The sequence below is a fragment of the Vulpes vulpes genome, chromosome 3 (assembly GCF_048418805.1).
Source record: "Vulpes vulpes isolate BD-2025 chromosome 3, VulVul3, whole genome shotgun sequence".
Taxonomy (NCBI): domain Eukaryota; kingdom Metazoa; phylum Chordata; class Mammalia; order Carnivora; family Canidae; genus Vulpes; species Vulpes vulpes.
The window spans coordinates 50,162,209-50,181,019 of NC_132782.1; the positions used below are offsets into that span (position 1 = coordinate 50,162,209).

The 18,811-nt window shown below is 34.9% G+C and overlaps 1 protein-coding gene across 3 annotated transcripts in view; it reads left to right on the top strand.

Annotated features, from left to right (window-relative positions):
- Positions 1 to 18,811, top strand: part of FGF12 (fibroblast growth factor 12) — a 544,556-nt gene that overhangs the window by 349,760 nt on the left and 175,985 nt on the right. For all 3 annotated transcript variants that reach the window (XM_026016471.2, XM_072752406.1, XM_026016470.2), the window contains one exon: positions 12,499 to 12,602. In XM_026016471.2, the coding sequence (XP_025872256.1) occupies positions 12,499 to 12,602 (104 nt within the window). The remainder of the gene's footprint in view (positions 1 to 12,498; positions 12,603 to 18,811) is intronic.

The window sequence follows — 18,811 nt, forward strand, 5'->3', positions numbered from 1 at the left end:
AGTTACTAGGTCACAAAGATGATTCCCATACAACTCCGGCTTTCTAGCTGCTCCTAGAATAGTAGACAAAGGTTGAACCTTTATGTAAGGAAAAACTTAATAATGCCAGATAGCACTGATACTGCCAAGTCATTAGAAAAAAAAAATCACTAGATTTCAGAGATGGAAGAGATCCCCAAAAGCCATGGTCCTCAGACAAAGTAGACTTTAAACTGAGCCTTGAAGAATAGGAACAAAATGTGTAAGCTAAGATCAGGAGAACTGCATTTCAGATAAAGAGGCACAGAATTACTAAGAGGAGAGAAAGCTCCTTCCATGTTGAGGACAAATTAACTGACTAATAGGTTTAGCAAAGAAATTATGTTGTGGTATCACAGGATCATAGATTAGGGTGCTTACCTGACGCCAAGGGAAGTTTGCACTTTGTATTTTAGGATTTGGAAAACCAATGAATGTTACTAAGCAGTTGCAAATGAGTGATAGGTGAAATAAATGTACTTTGGAAAAATGTTGTACATAGGTACAATAGGAGAAATGAGCTGAAGGAGATTTTAAGGTAAAGAATACTGAACCTCTTATTTTTCAAATTCTTTTTTCCACCCTCCATTAATAATAATAATAATGATAAGAAGAAGAAGAAGAAGAAGAAGAAGAAGAAGAAGAAGAAGAACTCTTACCACATTTGTTTCTGTAGATCCACTTAATATTTTTGGAATGAAGCAGAAATATAATTTATATTTACATATTATACCATATTATAGATATTATAAGGCATACACACACACATAACCTCAGTCATGAGCAGTAAGTATAACATTTGAGTGTCAATGTCAGTATAACTTGAGTGGAATGGTGAATTTTTCTTGTGGGTTTTTCACTGACTTTCCACTATTTAAATGTAATTGCTCATCAGTATTGTATGCATGAATTTTCAAAAGTGCTTTCTTGTTTTGGTAATTAATAATAATGAAGTGTGAAGCTTTGGTTGTGTATATCTGAAACATCTCAAGCAAGTAAGCTTTTGCTGTCTTTGTGTAATTTTAACTAAGAGGAACTAAAGGTTTTGTGCTTTCTAAATGGGGAATTTCTGCTTGGCTGACAAATTTCTTTTAAAGCTTCCAATTTTATTTATTATAGCTCCATTTTTTTTCTCACTTTCTTTATAAATACTTAGATTGTGGTTACTAGAAATTCTCTTTTATTTCTTAAGAGCAACAATATTTTGTAGCCTTACAACCACCAGAGTCTAGGTTCACATCCTACTCCTTTCTTGGCTGACTTCAACACCCCAGGAAAAGCACATCTATGAGATTCAGTGCCCTCCTCTGAAATGATGGTTGCAGAATTCACATGGGAAGTTGTTGTTTTTTTTTTTTTCCTGTTTTATAGACTTTCACCACTATGATTACAGGTAGTAAGTCTGTCTTTTACATCAATGTATTATAAGTGCCTAGCACAGTGCCTGGAATGTGTGTGATGAATTAATGGATAAAACTGAGAGGCCATAGTACCAGTTTTGGCAACGTACTGTTTGATGGAAGATTTGTGGAAGATGCGAATTTAAAACCTTTGAAACAGGGATCCCTGGGTGGTGCAGCGGTTTGGCGCCTGCCTTTGGCCCAGGGCACGATCCTGGAGACCCGGGATCAAATCCCATGTCAGGCTCCTGGTGCATGGAGCCTGCTTCTCCCTCTGCCTGTGTCTCTGCCTCTCTTTCTCTCTCTGTGACTGTCATAAATAAATAAATAAAATTAAAAAAAAAAATAAAAAATAAAACCTTTGAAACATAAAAGATATCTTGGAGGATGTTTCTACCCTTTGATCTGGACTGACACCTGTGTTGTTCAGAGTTCTTCATGTGGATGATAAAACAAGTCTGATGTGTAAGACAAATTGGCTGCGGAGGATGAATGATGATGGGCATTTGCTTTCATTATCAATAGTGACATGCTTCATTTTTCATCTTAAGACAAAAAAAGAGAATCACATTAAATTGACTTGTTAATTATGCAAGTTTCTGAACATCTCTGAAGTAACACAGGAAAGGTTATATGATAATATCAGGTTTAAAAGCCAATGGCAGGATTTCTGCCAGGCTTAAGGCAACATTTATACTAGCTTTTGTCCAAGAAGGGGATCATCATGTTGCTCATTTTCACTATGTTTGAAAATTAACAAGGTTTGCTCTCAGCCAATGCTTAGAAGAAAAATTTTAAGTCTCTAAGCTCCAAACCACTCATCAGTTCCATACGTTAGTAAATTCAGTGGAGAAAATAAATCAGACAGTTGTATTATTTGACTAATTGTTTATAAAGTAAGGCATCAGACTGAAAGCATTGAATCACTATAGCCTAAAGTATGTTGATTTTTATGTTGTTTTCATTGTCTTATTTTAAATATACAGTCGTTTTTGCTCCTTGAATCTTAAAAATATAAGATGAAATACGGTGCCTTTTTTTCTGCCATGACACCTTAAGAAACTTAATATGAGATGATGACCCAAGCATCCCTTGCCACCCCCATCATGAAAGCTCTAGCCACATCAGTGATAACTTTGTAATTTTATAGTTTGACAAATATTTTTTAAAAGTATTATTTTATCATCATAACAGGTCAGTGAAGCATTCAGTGTGGACACTAAGGTTCAGTGAGGTTACATTACATCAAGTCACCAAGGTCACACAGCTGTCAGATGTTAGGACTAAGGCTCATGACTGGGAACTCTGTCCACCAAGTTCAATTCTCCTCCTAGTCTTGTTTCCTTAAAAGCTCAAATAGGGACTATCATATAGTTCCCTTAAATTCCAGAAGGAAAGCTATTTTAGAGAGTTAATTTCAGTGACCACAGTTAATTAGGCTTCTACTGTGCAATGTACCTTGGGTGGAAAAAAGTGTATTTAACATTTTCGTACTCTTGAAAAATTCCTTATTTGCTGGGAGATTCAGGCAAACATATAAATATGAAATAGTAGGGTGGTAAATGTTGTGAAATGCTGTGGAATTAGGATGAAGCAGCAATTAAATTGCCTGAATGAATACTCCATTGTACCATAATTTATATGGCCACTTTTATGTTGGAGGAGTTAAGAGCCCAGACTATCTATCTCTTACTTTGTTGACTATTCTAAAAGATCATTTTCCTATAGAAAATGAAGAGGGGGGGGGGAATTGACCTTAGTAAAAGATAAATAAAGGCCAGAAATAAATATTATTTTCATGACGAATGAAAAAGCCAATTGAGTGACTTATAAATGTTACCATAAATACTATAATTACAAATATTACAGGAGACTATAAGATTGTAAGGAAAAATAACCTGGTACCAACTTAATTTTAGGTTCAGATTTTTGTAGGATATGATGTTATTTGCACTCTTTTTTTTAAAGATTTTATTTATTTATTCATGAGAGACACACAGAGGGAGATAGAGAGAGAGAGAGAGAGAGAGGCAGAGACACAGGCAGAGCGAGAAACAGGCTTCATGCAGGGAACCTGATGCAGGACCCACTCCCGGGACTCCAGGATCACGCCCTTGGTCAAAGGCAGGCACTAAACCCCTGAGCCATCCAGGGATCTTTCATATTATTCACACTCTAAGAAGTATCTTTATTGAGAACATTTTGATGTGTGGGAAATGATCATTCTCAAGACAATTTGATATTGAAGTATACAGATTATAAACTCCAATATCTCTATTCTCCCTCAGTATCTTCCAGTATAAATTTAACTTAAGTTTTATTGGATCACAAAATACATTTTTTCCATTCCCATTCTTCAGGTTTAACCCAAAACTTGAAAACATGACTACTCTTTTATAACTTCACTATTATAAGCAATAAGGAACCCATCTTTACAGTTGCTTGGGAAGATATTGGAAGGAAGAATTCATTATGAGTTTTTCTCTCCTTCTTTTCTCTTTCTTTTCCTCTCTTCCTCTCCTCTTTTGCATCTTTGCTGGTTGTCACAGTAAATGCTTTCTGTTGTGTTTTGGATTGATTGCTACTCCTTTTTTTTTTTTGGTCACAAGAATTTTTTTTTTTGGTCATAAGAATTATCTGTGTAGATAACAGTCAGGTAGCAATTAGGTTAGAAGAGAACACAGCACTTTTCCAAGGCACTTTTTTCAGGTCTGGTATAATTTTACAAAAGGTCTAATATCTTGATTATAACAGATTTCCCCAAATTCTTCCTTTCTTTTGCATTCCTTCTAAAACCTGCATCACCAATCACAAACACACACACCAGCCCCATGTATCCTATGGTTTTGTCCTCTCAAACTTTGCATCATGGAAATTTTCTGGCTTTCCCTATAGATTCCATTTTAAATATATTCTATGTGTGGTAAATATTTTAAGTTTTTTCTTCCATGCTTAATTTCTTGCATGCTTTTCTTGCATGTTTAATTTTCTTAGATGCTGGAAATATGACCAAGAAAAGCTATTCATAAGCAACCTTAAAGAGAAACCACTGCTGATTCATTTATTTATTTGGCAAGTATTGAATAGTGGATAGTGAGACCAGGATGCAAGGCAAAAAGGATAATAATACAGTTTCCAGGGCCTTTGAGTTGCCCACAAAATAATAGGGACCTCAGGAAGGATTACGGTAAAGGTTTATTTCCCCAGTGACCATATCTGTTGGCTACATCACTATTTCCCCATCCTAAGCACGACATGTGGCATATACTATGTGCTCGATAAATATTTATGGAAAGAATACTTATTTTTTGAATCAGAAACATTATAGAGATACTTAAAAGATACCATATGAGAGTTCAACTGGATAAGGCTATGGAATCATACCCTAAAGTTTATGATGACAATTTTTTATTCCCTTCTTTATTCACTTGGTATCCAAAAAAGAAGTTAGGACTTTTTATACTCTGAAATAAAGCCAACTAGTGAGATACTTATTTTAAAAGTGACATTTTGCATGTCAGAATGCCTAGCATGATGCCTGAAAAGAGTAGGCATTGCATGAATATAATCTCTTTAGTTTTTCCTATCTCGTGAATTACTTTTCTTTCACTCTCTCCTGCCACTTAAATTTCAACCTGAGACTGAAATTTTTTAGGTCCTAAAACATATACAATTTCAGGCATTCCCTCAGGAAAAATAATATAGCATGATGAAATGAAAATCAGATACAAAAATGAGTAGAGTGAGAAAATAAGTCACAAAAGATTAAATTTTAAAAAGCTGAAAGCTATCACAAAGATGATATGGTCTAGGGAAATCAAATATTTTAATTAATTACTTGATGGATACAAATATATACACTTCTTTTCCATTATTTGTGTGTATACTCTTTGAACATCTTTACATGATGCATGTTTCATGTTGCATGTTGCATGGTATCACATATTTCAAATCCATCACCTACTTGCCTCAGTAAATAACTTTTGCTAGTCATTTATATGTTATTATAATAATACTATGTATCCAACAATCACATAGCCTCCATTGCATGCAATATCAGTGTTTATATCTCAAGTGTCTGGGGTGGCTGGCCAGGCAGCTCTGTTGATCTTATCTCAGTTACAAATCTAGGGGTCAGCAGTTATCTGTCAGTTAACCTAGAATTGCTTTGGCTGGATTATTGAGGCCTTTTTATTATGCTTTAAGTATCTTATATCTTCTTCCTGGGACTGGTGGTTAGTCTGTGCATGTTCTTTTTAATGCAGTGGCAGAGGAGAAATGAACAAATGGGAATAATGAGCTCTTTCTTTCAGACCCTGCTTGCATTTGCTAACATCCTATTGGCTAGAGCAAGTCACATGGCTGAGCAAAGTGTCAATGGATAGGACAGTATATCCTTCTAGAGCATTGCAAATTCATATGGCAAAGCATATAAATACAAGAAAAAGTGGAGAACTGAGTGTATCAAGTGTGATTCATCTGTATATTTTCTTTTTACCATTTTCCTTCATTACTTAAAAAAATAGCTCTATTGAGGTATGTTTGACACACACACAAAACCCTATACATATCTTGTGTACATATATAATGTACACAATTTGTTGAGTATTCGTATAAGCTCACCCTCATGAAACCATCACTACAATCAAGAAGACTAAACATACCAATCAATTCCAAAATTTTCTTGTGCCCCTTTGCTTTTCCTTTCTTTCTTTCTTTCTTTCTTTCTTTTTTTTTTTTTTGTAAGAACACTTAACATGAGATCTACTCTCCTGAGGTCTACTCTTAATATGTGATCTATAGGCACCATGTTGTATAGGAGATTGCTAGAACTTATTCATCTTGCATAACTGAGACTTCATATCCTTTAATAATAGCTATCCTTTGCCCTTCCCTCTAGCTCCTAGCAACCACCGTTTTACTCTCTGCTCTCATGAGTTTAATTATTTTAGATACATCATGTAAGTGGAATAACTCAGTGGAATAATGCTAGGACTGACATTCAGATTCATCCAGGTTATCCTATATGACAAGATTTTCTTTTTTGAAAATGCTGAATAAAATTCCATTATTATATCACATTTTCTTTACCCACTTATCCATCCATGGACATTTAAGTTGTTGGTATATCTTGACTATTGTAAATAATGCTGCAATGAACATGGAAGGGCATATATGTTCTTGGGATCCTGCTACCAACTTTTCCATATATTCCAGGAGTGGACTGCTTGATCGTATGATGGCTCCATATTTAATTTTTTTAGCATCTCCATACTATTTTCTATATTGGCTGCACCATTGTACATGCCCAGTAGTGCAGAAAGGTCCCAATTTCTTTACATCTTTGTCAACAGTAGTTATTTAATTAATATTGGTCATTTGAATAGGTATGAGGTGGTATCTCATCATAGTTTTGATTTGCATTCCCTGGTGATTAGTGATGTGAAACATTGTTCCTGTACCTATTGGGCATTTGTATATCATCTTTGGAGATATGTCTATGTGAGTCTTTTGACCATTTTTTAACTGGATATTTGGGCTTTTGGCTATTGAGTTATAGAAGCTATATATGTGAGATATTAACATTTTATTGCTTATACAGTTTTTAAATTATGTTTTCCCATTTTGTAGATTACCTTTTAATTCAGTTGATCATTTCCTTTGCTTTACAGAAGCTTTTTAGTTTAATGTAGTCCCACTTGTCTATTTTTGTTTTTGTTGCCCACACTTCTGGAGTTATATGTAGGAAATCACTGCCAAGACCAATGTCAACAAATTCTTCCCCTATATTTTCTTCTAGGAGTTTTATAGTTTCAGGTTTTATGTTTGGATTTTTAATCCATTTTGACTTATTTTTGTCTAATTTCATTCTTTTGAATGTTGATGTCCAGTTTTTCTAGCACCATTTGTTGAAGAAACTATCCTTTCCCCTCATTACCTTTTTCAGATCATTTATCCATGTGGTTTGGTGATTGAGTTTCATATGGATCCCAAGAATACCAATTCCATTATTTCAGTTTTCAAAACATAAGAGTCAGATTTACATAAAGGTTTAGAATGAAATACTCATTTTGGAAAGGAAAAAAAAAAGAGAAAATACTTGAATGTCAGATTTGATGCTTGAACTCTCTTTGGCTTATAATGGTAGTCTTTAACAAATGTTTACTGGGATCCTGAATATATATATTATAAATACTACCCTGTTTATTCTTTCATTCTCTCTCTCTCTCTCTCTCTCTCTCTCTCTTTTTCTTTCTCTCCCACTCTCTCCTTTTCTCCATATTATACAAGTGTGGTTTCGGTGTGATATTTGTTTGGAGAGCTTACAATCTAGCTGTGGTTAGAAGAGAAACATATTTTTTAAAGGAAAAATTATAAATAGTGGTGAATAGTCTAGATACAAGGGCAGTTAGGAGTGAGAGAAACCATGTGGTATTTGGTATGTCATTTCAAGCATGGTAGGGTTTTCAGTATGAAGATATGGGGAGAACAGCAATCTAAGCAGAGAGAATGAAGTAAGTAAGACTATGGGATTAAGAAGTAGGAAGAGGGAGATCAAATTACTAGAAGCAATAAATAAATATATTAAAAGGAATAGTACCATGTAGCAGAAATGTAGGCTGTGAGTATATATAACTTTTACTGTAAGGCTGAGATGTTTTAAGTTTTTAATTTCCTTTTTACCTTAAAAAAAAAAAGCACTTTTATTTCAATAAGAAAACCACAAACCCTGGAAATGTGTCCTTTCATGACTCTTATAATCAATAATATTTATTGAATGTAAGTTATGTACATATAACTATCTTGGCAATTGCAGAGTCCTATCCTTAGAAGTCTTTTATTTTAGGGGTGGAAACAGATGTGTAAACAAATGACTATGATACCATATTCCAAATGATATTATAGAGATATACCTATGAAATAAACAATCACAGAAAAGGAAACAGCTATCTCAGAAAGGTTTGGGTAAGACTCATGATGCAGTTGAATAGTGAAGATAGCTTTTTCAAAAAGAGAGAACAGAAGAAAACAAAATTTAGCCTCATTAAAGATTAAGGGGGAATATAAGAAATGGAAATTCTATAAAACTGGTTATGGTGAATGGAATGAGTAGCAGATGATAGACTTCCAAATGCCATTTGAAGCCAGATTCTGAAGGATGCTGAGGGTCAGAGTAGACTTTGTATAGTCCCTAGAGGTGTAAGCAGGGGAATGGCATGATTAGATACAAGGGACTTCAACAATGATGTGGCCCACTTACTACAAGTTACGGCTGTGGCTTAGAGGGTGGACAGGAAGACTAGAGACATGGGAGGAATTCTCGTAAGTAGCAAAGGGCTCCTGTGAGCTAGAGTCTATGTGCCACAGGAAGATGGATAATAGAGAAAGGTACATCATTTGCCACTTTTTAAGATTTTAGGGGGTAGATGCAGACCCTCCCAGAGAGAGTAGTTTTTAGCTTTTACCACTAAAAAGTTTCATTCCAAAATGTTTACTGATTTTTTTTTTTTACAGACTTTCTAAATCTTCCAAAGCATACTATCTAAAAGCCATTATCACTTTCTGGTTCATGTATGACTTTCACAGTCTTGCTTTTGTCCCTGCCTGACTTTAGTAATTTTCACACTCTCAAGTATGAACAGCTTTGAATTTGCTTTGTTATGACTGTGTCAGTTAAATGGACCCATGTTCTTAGCATTTGTCCTGGGAAATCTTTAGGTTAGAAAGATGTTCTGCACAATTTTGGATTTTATTGTTCTTTCTCATAAGAATTTTCATTGAACTTGATACTTTCCAGTAATTGCATTTATTTACCCTGTAGAAGTACCTTCCATTTTGTTTGGTACCTTACTATTAACTCTGCTTTCTTTACCAATCTCTATCAGTTAGGAATAGGGTTGGCTCTGCATGACACAGACTAAAATAACAAGACCTTATTTTTCTTACATAAAAGCCAGACCTTGGTAATTGAATGCTGGCTTAGTGCCATTGCCCCACAAAACCCTCAGAGACCCAACTCCTTTCAGCTTGCTTGCCACCACTCCCTTGGGAGTAGCCCTTGTTTTCATGGTCTCAACTGATCCACACACATATCCCCATCCCCGTCCACGCATCAATAAGGCAGAGGGCTGAGAAGGGGTAAAGGAAACCTAAAGCTGTTTTAAGGACAGAGTCTTCATGTATACAGAGACCTTTCTGCAAACATCTCACTAACCATTACTGAGTCCATAACCACAGCCAGCTGCATGATATGTAGGGAAGTATAGATAAGTAGTCTTATTTTATGAAAAGACAATAATGGATATTTGGAGAAATTAAACTTAAAAAAGAAGAAGGGAACATAATATTTTAGGCAGATAACCACATGAGAGACCCAGAAAACCTTTGTTCAGGGCCAGTTTCACTTGGGTTACCTCTCTGAACCTGTTTGTCCTAAAATTAGGATAATCATTCTGTCCTAAATGTTCCCATAGTGTTGGCAGTTGAGGGTCAATTACAATGATGAATTGAGAATTTGGTGTTGCACAAAAATAAAGTATTATTTTTAAAGTATTAAGCAATCTTCTGAATATAAACTCTATAGATATTAGTGAGACGGTGTCAGTTTTTACATCAGACCCTATGATAACCTTATTTGACAAGCAAAAGATTAACAGATTAATGACAAAGAACTCTTAAAAAAAGAAAACACCTTTCAAGCATATGATAATGCATTTGATTCTTCTATGAATGCTATGCAATAAGGATTATTATGTTCATTTTACAGAGAGGAAAATTAAAGCAGAGGTTAAATAAATGGCTCTGGGCTAGGTAGCTTCTGAGTGGTGAGTTTAGAAACTATGTTGTCTGCAAATCTCACACTTTCTTTGTGATCTGTTGCTGCTCAAATCCTTATGCGTCACGTTTCTCGTTTTCTGTTTGGCAAAGTTTAGAGCTCCAAGATTAGAGTGACAGACAGTCAGATATTTATCCCTACTTTATCTACATAGTGTTCATTCTCATTTCTCCCTAGTATGAATCAAATCCAATTTACCAGTTCCTTTCTGTGCACATACATTATTCTCCAGAACCACCTAAAAATCTTGTCCCACTAAAATGTTTTTCCATATTTGACTTACCCAAATTCTGCCCTTTCTTTGAGTGTCAACCAGGGTCCCATCTTCTGTGTGAGACATTTCCTGAATATTTCAGGCCACACAGATCTTCCATTTTCCTGAACTTCTGTAACATAGAGAATATAAATAGAATGCATATATTATATTTAATTATAGAAATAAATTATACACTGTATCAGAATATTCCATATGTCTTAGGTTTCTCTCCCCATCTAGACTTTAAGGTCTTATACTTCTTAAGTTATTTCAGTAGCACAAGGACAGTGGTAAGAACATAGGAAGAACAAAACCAGTTCATATTCAAATTGAGCCAACTAGTAATTCTTGAGCATCTCATAAGATATAATCTTAACTTTCATCTCAAATGAGGAAACAGGTTCAAAGAGGCAAAAAGACTGATCCAGTCTCAAGCATCTAGGAATTAAAACCTGCTGTAATAAAGCTGTGGTCCTAGGCTTGATCCTCTACAAATATCAACTGAACATTTGTCTGGAAGCCAAATACTCTGTGTGTGTGTTTAGCTTACTTACCATCCCAAGTTGAGAGAAGCCAAGGATAATTAGGCATTCCTGGTAATCTTTGGGTGGATTTTCATATATCTGATATTTAAAACTAAGAAGGTGACCAGAACTGATGGATATTTTATCAGTAGAAAAGAGGGATAAGAACTTCCAACTAAACCAAGATGTTAAAAGTGAACTATAGGTATATGCCCTTATGTATGCCACCATGAGATATTTAGTCCATAGCCATGTTGCCATCTGTAGAGCCTATATGATTACTTTCTTCCCTTATGTAATATGAATTTTTTCAGGGAAGGGGCAATGTTTTATGCTTATGTTCATTTTATAATCGCAATGACAACTAGAGTAGTGCAAAGGAGATACAATTCATAAAAAAATACATTGTTGGAAGAAAAACATTATCTTCTTGTTTTTCTTTCTGGTATTTAAGTTCCTTCTTCATGTAGACTGTTGAATATTTTCACTGATGGACAACCCAAATATTTAAATACTACAAGCATGTTCCCATTTCATCTTAGGATATTGAATTGAATTGAACAATTTTTAATGGTTTTAGTGGTTTTATACATGTATATATACATATGTGTATATATCTGTGTATACATATATATATATATGTTCTGAGATATAAAATATGTCCATTAGAACTTAAGCTATCAATTGATCCATTTATACATATCTACATTTACCTGTAAAATAATTGAGCTATTAAAAAAATGCTTTCATTCCACCAATATAGCTAAGAATGATTTAGTGATTATTATGTTTATCTCCTGTATTCAAGGCAATGTTTAGGACCACAGGGAAAAATCTGAAAATAAAAAGCTCTGGCATAGGTTATAAAGATCATATTTTATTATTACTTATGACTGCAATGACATTTTCTGCTGTTGAAAATATTTTGGTTCAAATTATTTTTGTTTGAAAAAATCTTATTACACTATTTGAGTATGTGTTCATTTCGTGAAACAAAAATGTGGGGCCCATAGAGGCCTTGTAACGTAACCCCTTTACTAGAGATGAGTTTATGTGATTTACCTGAGGTCACAGAGTTAATTAAAGGTAGTTCAGAGGGCAGCCTCTGTGGCTCAGTGGTTTAGTGCCGTCTGCAGCCCAGGGCGTGATCCTGGAGACCCGGGATCGAGTCCCACGTCTGGTTCTCTGTGGAGCCTGCTTCTCCCTCTGCCTGTGTCTCTGCCTCTCTCTCTCTCTGTGTCTGTCATGAATAAATAAATAAAAATCTTAAAAACAAAAACAAACAAACAAAATAAAGGTAGTTCAGAGACAAGAAGCCAGTTCTCCCTATCCCCTCAGTCTCCCTCTCTCTCCCTACTAGTTTCAATTTACACTTTTTAATTCTCAAAAGAGTCATCTAGAGAAGCAGGATGATTTATTCCAAAGGTCACTGATTCTTTCCTCTCTGTCTTTTTTCCTCTCCAGCCCTCTTCAATCTAATTCCTGTGGGCCTGCGTGTGGTGGCTATCCAAGGAGTGAAGGCCAGCCTCTATGTGGCCATGAATGGTGAAGGCTATCTGTACAGCTCAGTAAGTACCTTGTCAAATGTGTGTGTATGTGTGTGGGTGTGCTTGTGTGCACACATAAGCTGGCATTGAGAGGTAGGTAAATAACCATTATTTTAGGGAAGAAAACTAGAAGTTGAAGTCATTTGATATATTCTGACCCAAAATGTCAGGCTTTTATTAAGATTTTATAATTTACAATGTGAAGGATTTTGCCCTGTTGAGAAAGAGCTAGTTACTCTCAATACATTGCAAACTCTCTTCATCTGGTTTCTACTTCTAGAGGATAATCAGTCTTTCAAATTTTACCTTTCTGTTTAAATAAAGGGGTGAGGCAGTTTTCCTTTTTCCTGTTACTTCTTGAAGCACAGAGGATGGTTTAAGAAGTTAAATTCTTCAGTTTGTCTGGGAGTCTTCTCTGTCTTCTTGTTGGGAAAAAAAAATTTGGAATAGGTTGTGTTTTGCTTGTATTTAATAAATTTTTTCAGTACCTAATCCATCAGTCCTGGCATAACTGGTCACTTCAAAACCATGTGAATTTATGGAATGAGCTCTTGATTATGAGTGGAAATTTGAGTTTTATATACATTTCAGTTACTATTTATTTTTGGTCAAGTTCCCTTCCCTCTTTGGTTTAATTTCTGGACTTTTAAAATGAGAGTGTTGGACACCATATCATTTAGCATCTCTTTTAAATCTAAAACTGATACATTTAGGTAGCATAAGTGGCTAGATTATCAACACTGACATATTTTAAACTACTTAACTCTTGTCTGATGTCTATCTGATTCTCAAGATAATAATTTATGTATTGGGAGAGTGTGGCTGCATTGAATCTCATGTATATAGATAATTTCTGTTCTCTCATAAGGGAATTGCCTTTTTGTAGTTCATGAAGAGAGATTCTTGAAAATCATGGGTAAAGATTTCCACACTTTCTATGATCTCAGTAAACAGCATAGTTATTAGGGAAGTTTGCTTATGCCTACTAGATTCTAAATTAAATATTAAATAGCTTTTATTAAACTTCCTCCATATTCAGTTAAATGAACCTCTGCTCTACTATGCTTGCTTTTTAGTAATACGTTTGTCATTCATATTAGGATTTTTGTTACTGTCTTATTCCTGAGCATATTCAGATATGAATTTGTATTCATATGCTAGATGTACACATGCACATTTTTTTCAACAGTTCCATTCAATATAATACAGATCAATATATTTTTGGTTAAAACAAAAATGAGCTTTTATTCTTGATGTGTCATAATTCTAACAGTTTTTAATGTCCAGCTATTATGAGTCTATATTTTAAATGCAAGAAATAAAATAAACAAAAGGAAGATAAAAGGTTGTTGTTTTGAATGATTCCAATTAGTTAAGCTTTAAAAAAAGTTTTGACTGTATTACAAAGTAAAATATGGAGATGATTTTAGGATTAAGGATTTAATCAGTCATCAAGTAAAGAGCTAAAACTAGCAATTATACAAAAAAGATGAGTTTAGTTCTTTGGACCAAAGTTCATTTCCAAAGGTTTGGGAAGAAGAAAAATGCAAAAAAAAAAAAAAAAAAAAAAAAAAAAAAAGTCTGACAACAGTATTGTAGGCAGAGGACAGTTGTATAGGAGAGAGAGAGAGGGAGGGAGAGATTGTGTCTGTGTGTGTGTGTGTATAGGGGGCAGTGGTGGGGAGGGCTCACTCTTGCTGAATGCAATCCTAAAGTTCCTGAAAAGAGTCTAGGTACTCAGTAGGAGATAACTGAACTTCATACTTGGAAGCAGATTCAGAGACGCACACTTTTTATTCTTGCTCAGAACTAATAGGAGTAAGTGCTGGTGTTTAATTTTAAATGGTGGGCACAGGCCTGAAGATTTTATTATAAGACTAGGGAAGGCTAATACTAGGGTAGGTGAACCTGAAAGATTATAGAGCACCAAGACTCCATCACTCATGCATTACTGGTCCGTGTGGCATGCCTCAGCAAGATAGCATCAGCATAGCCAGGGCCTTGTGGTGAGTTAAAAGGCTGTTAACATAGGCTTTCTTGAGGTGTTTTTGGTGTGTATTAAGGCTTGAAGTTTCTTTTAAAAAGCAGTTTCCTACTTCATGTTAAAAAGCTTGGATAGGCCCACCACTGGAGGCCAAAGCTAGTATATTGCAGGGACTCGTCGTTGACGTGTGGCTGGGGACAAACCCAGTTCCTAAAGAAGCCAGTTAGAGTACAAATGGTATCATTGATCTGGTGTCATTCATCTCGATTGTGTTCATTTTTAAACTAGGAATGAAAGCCCTTGTGACTTCTGATTTCTCCCCCTCACCAGGAGAAAGAAAGGGTGCAAAAGATGAAATGACTGTTGGATAGCATAGAGCTAAAATTTAAGATTCATTCTGGAAAATCCGTTTTAATAGCTGAGTTTAATTCATGTGCATTTAATAAGATTGCTGATGCATCTGGATTTGTTTTTACCATTGTAGTTTGTATATTTTTTGCTTCCGTCTTCTTTTTTTATTTCCTTGTGTTGACACTTTTTTTTCTATTTTGTTCTTATTCTTCCACTAGTTTGTAAATGTAGGTTATAATTCTGCATCTTTAGTATTTACCCGATTTTTAAAACATGCATATATAAGTATATAGTCTGCTAAATATTTTTTGTGTTTCTGTCCTCCTTCCTAAAAGCTGGTGGACCTCAGGCTGTTGCCTTGCCTTGTAAGTACCACCACGCTTCTCACCAATTTGGTCAGAAGGAAGAAAACTTAAAAAGAAAATCATCTGCATACTTAGTTATTATTCTTTAGATAATAATTAAATTTACCAATCTTTAAAATAATTTACATGCATATAGTTTTCAGTTTTGTGTGCATATCAAATTTGAATGCTCCGAAGTTTATTTTTCTTCTAAAAGAAATCTTTGTGTTGGATGTGAGGGTCCATAGGTGAGGAATTCATTTCGTCTTGGTATCCATGAAATGCCTTCTTTTCACTTTCATTCTTGCATTGTAGTTCAGATAATATTACGATTCCAGTAGACCTGTATTTTTCCCAGCAGTATGAAAATTATATTCCATTGGTTTCTATCATCTGTTGTTGACTTTGAGAAATTTGCTGTCAGTTTAATATTCTTTCCTTTGTAGGTAACTACAAAAACTACAAAAAAAAGTTTCCTCTTTATGTTGCATGCTTTACACATTCAACTATAATATCTTGTTGTGAATCTATCTTAATTTATCTTGTTAGAAATTCTGAATGCACTTTTAATCCCCAGATTCATATTTCTTCAGTTCTGGGAAATTTTAATTCAACCCATGTACATTTTATTTCTCTATCTTGATGCTGATAATGTTCAAAATGACTTATGTTAGAAACTCAAATTCATCTACTCTAGAATTAATGTCAGCTATTTTGTGATTTCAATCACTGTTTTTCGTTTTTGGATGTCGAATGGTTTCTGAGTACTATCCATCTGATCTTGACTGATTTCTTCCTGTTTTTACTATCTGGCTCTTTTTTTTTTTTTTAATCTGGGTCTTTTTATAGGAAGTTATTAACTCATTTATCTCTCTGAGCATTCTTATAATACTTTGTCAGAATTTCCTATGGGTTTAATTTCTTTGGTAATGAATTCATGTGTTAATCGCTGATTTTGTCGGCTATCATTTTTAGAATTGGATTGAAATTATATTAGGATTTAGAATTAGTTCTCTATGTGTTTGGGGTTTTGTTCTGCAGGAACATTTGTTTTCCCTCCCCTCCCCTGCCTCATGATCTTCCTCTGAGGTCTATCCTCACTTTCTAGTTTGTTGTTGTTGTTGTTGTTGCTGCTATCCAGCCTCCAGTGGCAGTAGTTTAGAATAAGATGTTAGAGTCATTCAAAGCTCCTATCCTAGGGTGACAGTGGGGTTAAGGAAGGGGGCCTGGGCTAATTCTAGTTCCTCTCATTGGGAGGCTGTGTCTCTCACTAGATCTTGCCTAAAGTTGTATCAGCATTTTTATTTTAGCATTTTTACAGTTGGAGCAGGAAAACTATACCAACCAATAGTGTGAGCAAGTAGACTGGCTCCGGTCCCCATCCTGCATAGGGGACTTTTATTCCCATTGACTTGCCCAGAGTGGAACCCTAGGGCACACCACCAAGGTCAGGATAGGGAGCTTGCAGCTACAGCCTGCTCAATCCTTTGTTTCCATTCCATAGGGATGCTTAGCTTGCTTCGAGCCTGGCTATGGCATTTAGATCTTAGATTTTTATATTTTATTCATTATTGCTACCTGTTTGGAGCACAGTGGGTGCAACATGGTCTGAACTCATGCCTTTTTCAATTATAGTAGAAACACATAAAATTATAGTAAAAAACACATAAAATTTACCATCCTAACCTAAATTTACCTAATGTAACTACTGTTACATTACAGTAGTGTTAACTTTATGCACATTATTGTGCAACAGCTCTCTAGAAATTTTTCATCTTGCAAAACTGAACTTCTGTACCTATAAACAAAAATTCCTTTCCCCCCTCCCTCTCAGCTTCTGGCAAACACCATTTTCCTTTCAGTTTCTGAGTTTGACTACTTTAGATACCTCATAAGTGTGGAATCATGTAGTATTTGTCTGTTTGTGATTGGCTGATTTCACTTAGTATAATGTCTTCAAGGTTCATCCATATTGTGGCATCTGAACAATTTCCTTCTTTTTAATTTTTTGAGAAACCTCCATACTGTTTCCCAAAGCAGCTGCATCATTTTATATTCCCAACAGCAATGTTCAAGGGTTTCAATTTTTCCATATTGTTGCCAACATTTATTTTCCTTCCTCTCCCATTTTCTCTCTTTCACATCACAGTCTGTTTTTTAATTTCTTTTTCTTTCTTTCTTTCTTTCTTTCTTCTTTCTTTCTTTCTTTCTTTCTTTCTTTCTTTCTTTCTTTCTTTCTTTCTTCTTTTTTCTTTCTTTCTTTCTTTCTTTCTTTCTTTCTTTCTTTCTTTCTTTCTTCTTTCTTTCTTCTTTTTCTTTCTTTCCTTCTTTCCTTCCTTTCTTTCTCTTTCTTCTTTCTTTCTTTCTTTTTCTTTTTCTTTCTTTCTTCTTTCTTTCTTTTTCTTTCTTTTTCTTGTTGGTGGTCATAAAACATACAGGATGATATCTCATTATAGTTTTGATTTGCATTTCCCTTGGATTAGTAATGTCAAGCACTTTTCATATACATGTTGGCCATTTGTAGGTCTTTGGAGAAATGTCTGTTTAAGTCCTTTGCCTCCTTGCACTGCCAGTCTTCTCCTTCCCCCACCTATCCTTTCTCCCCCTGATCCCCCACCACACCTTACAAAATTGATATAAAATAAATCTCATTCTGTGATTGTTAATCTACGGATTTAAACACCAATTTTAATACTGTTTCACTAGTTTTGACCTTTGAAACAGGTAGACTTATGGGTTTTATTCTGCAAATTGCTGGTGGTCATGAAACCATTCATGTAATATTTGTAGTATGTTATCAACCAAATAACGTTTGGAAAAAACACCTAATTTCTTTTAATAAGTCCTGAGATCTGTTACTGCATCTCTCATCTGTGATGCAATAGGACACTTTGCCTGTATTAAAAGGGCCAAGAGTAAATGCCTTTTTTGTTGAACATGTCTATAGAGTTGGCAGTTAATGCTGAAATTTGTCAAATAGCCCTTCCAAAATTATACTTGTGAAATACACAAAAAAATACATTGAAAAAAAAAAAGTCCTTTGCCTCTTTTAAATGTGTTTTTTGGCTGTCGAATTGTGAGAGTTCTTTACATATGAATATGAACTCCTTATCAGAAATATGATTGACAGGCAGCCCGGGTGGCTCAGCAGTTTAGTGCCACCTTCAGCCCAGGGCCTGATCCTGGAGACCCTGAATCGAGTCCTACATCGGGCTCCCTGCATGGAGCCTGCTTCTCCCTCTGCCTGTGTCTCTGCCCCCCCCCCCCCCCCCGTGTCTGTCATGACTAAATAAATAAAATCTTAAAAAAAATATATGATTGGCAAATATTTTCTCCTATTCCATAGGTTACTTTTTTACTTTCTTTGCTCTGCAGAAAATTTGATGTAATCTCACTTGTCTATTTTTACATTTATTGCCTGTGAATTTGGTTTCATATCCAATAAATCATTGCCAAATTCAATGTCATGAAGATTTTCTCCTGTGCTTTCTTCTAGGAATTTTACAGTTTTATGTATCACATTAGGTTTTTAATACATTTTGAGTTAATTT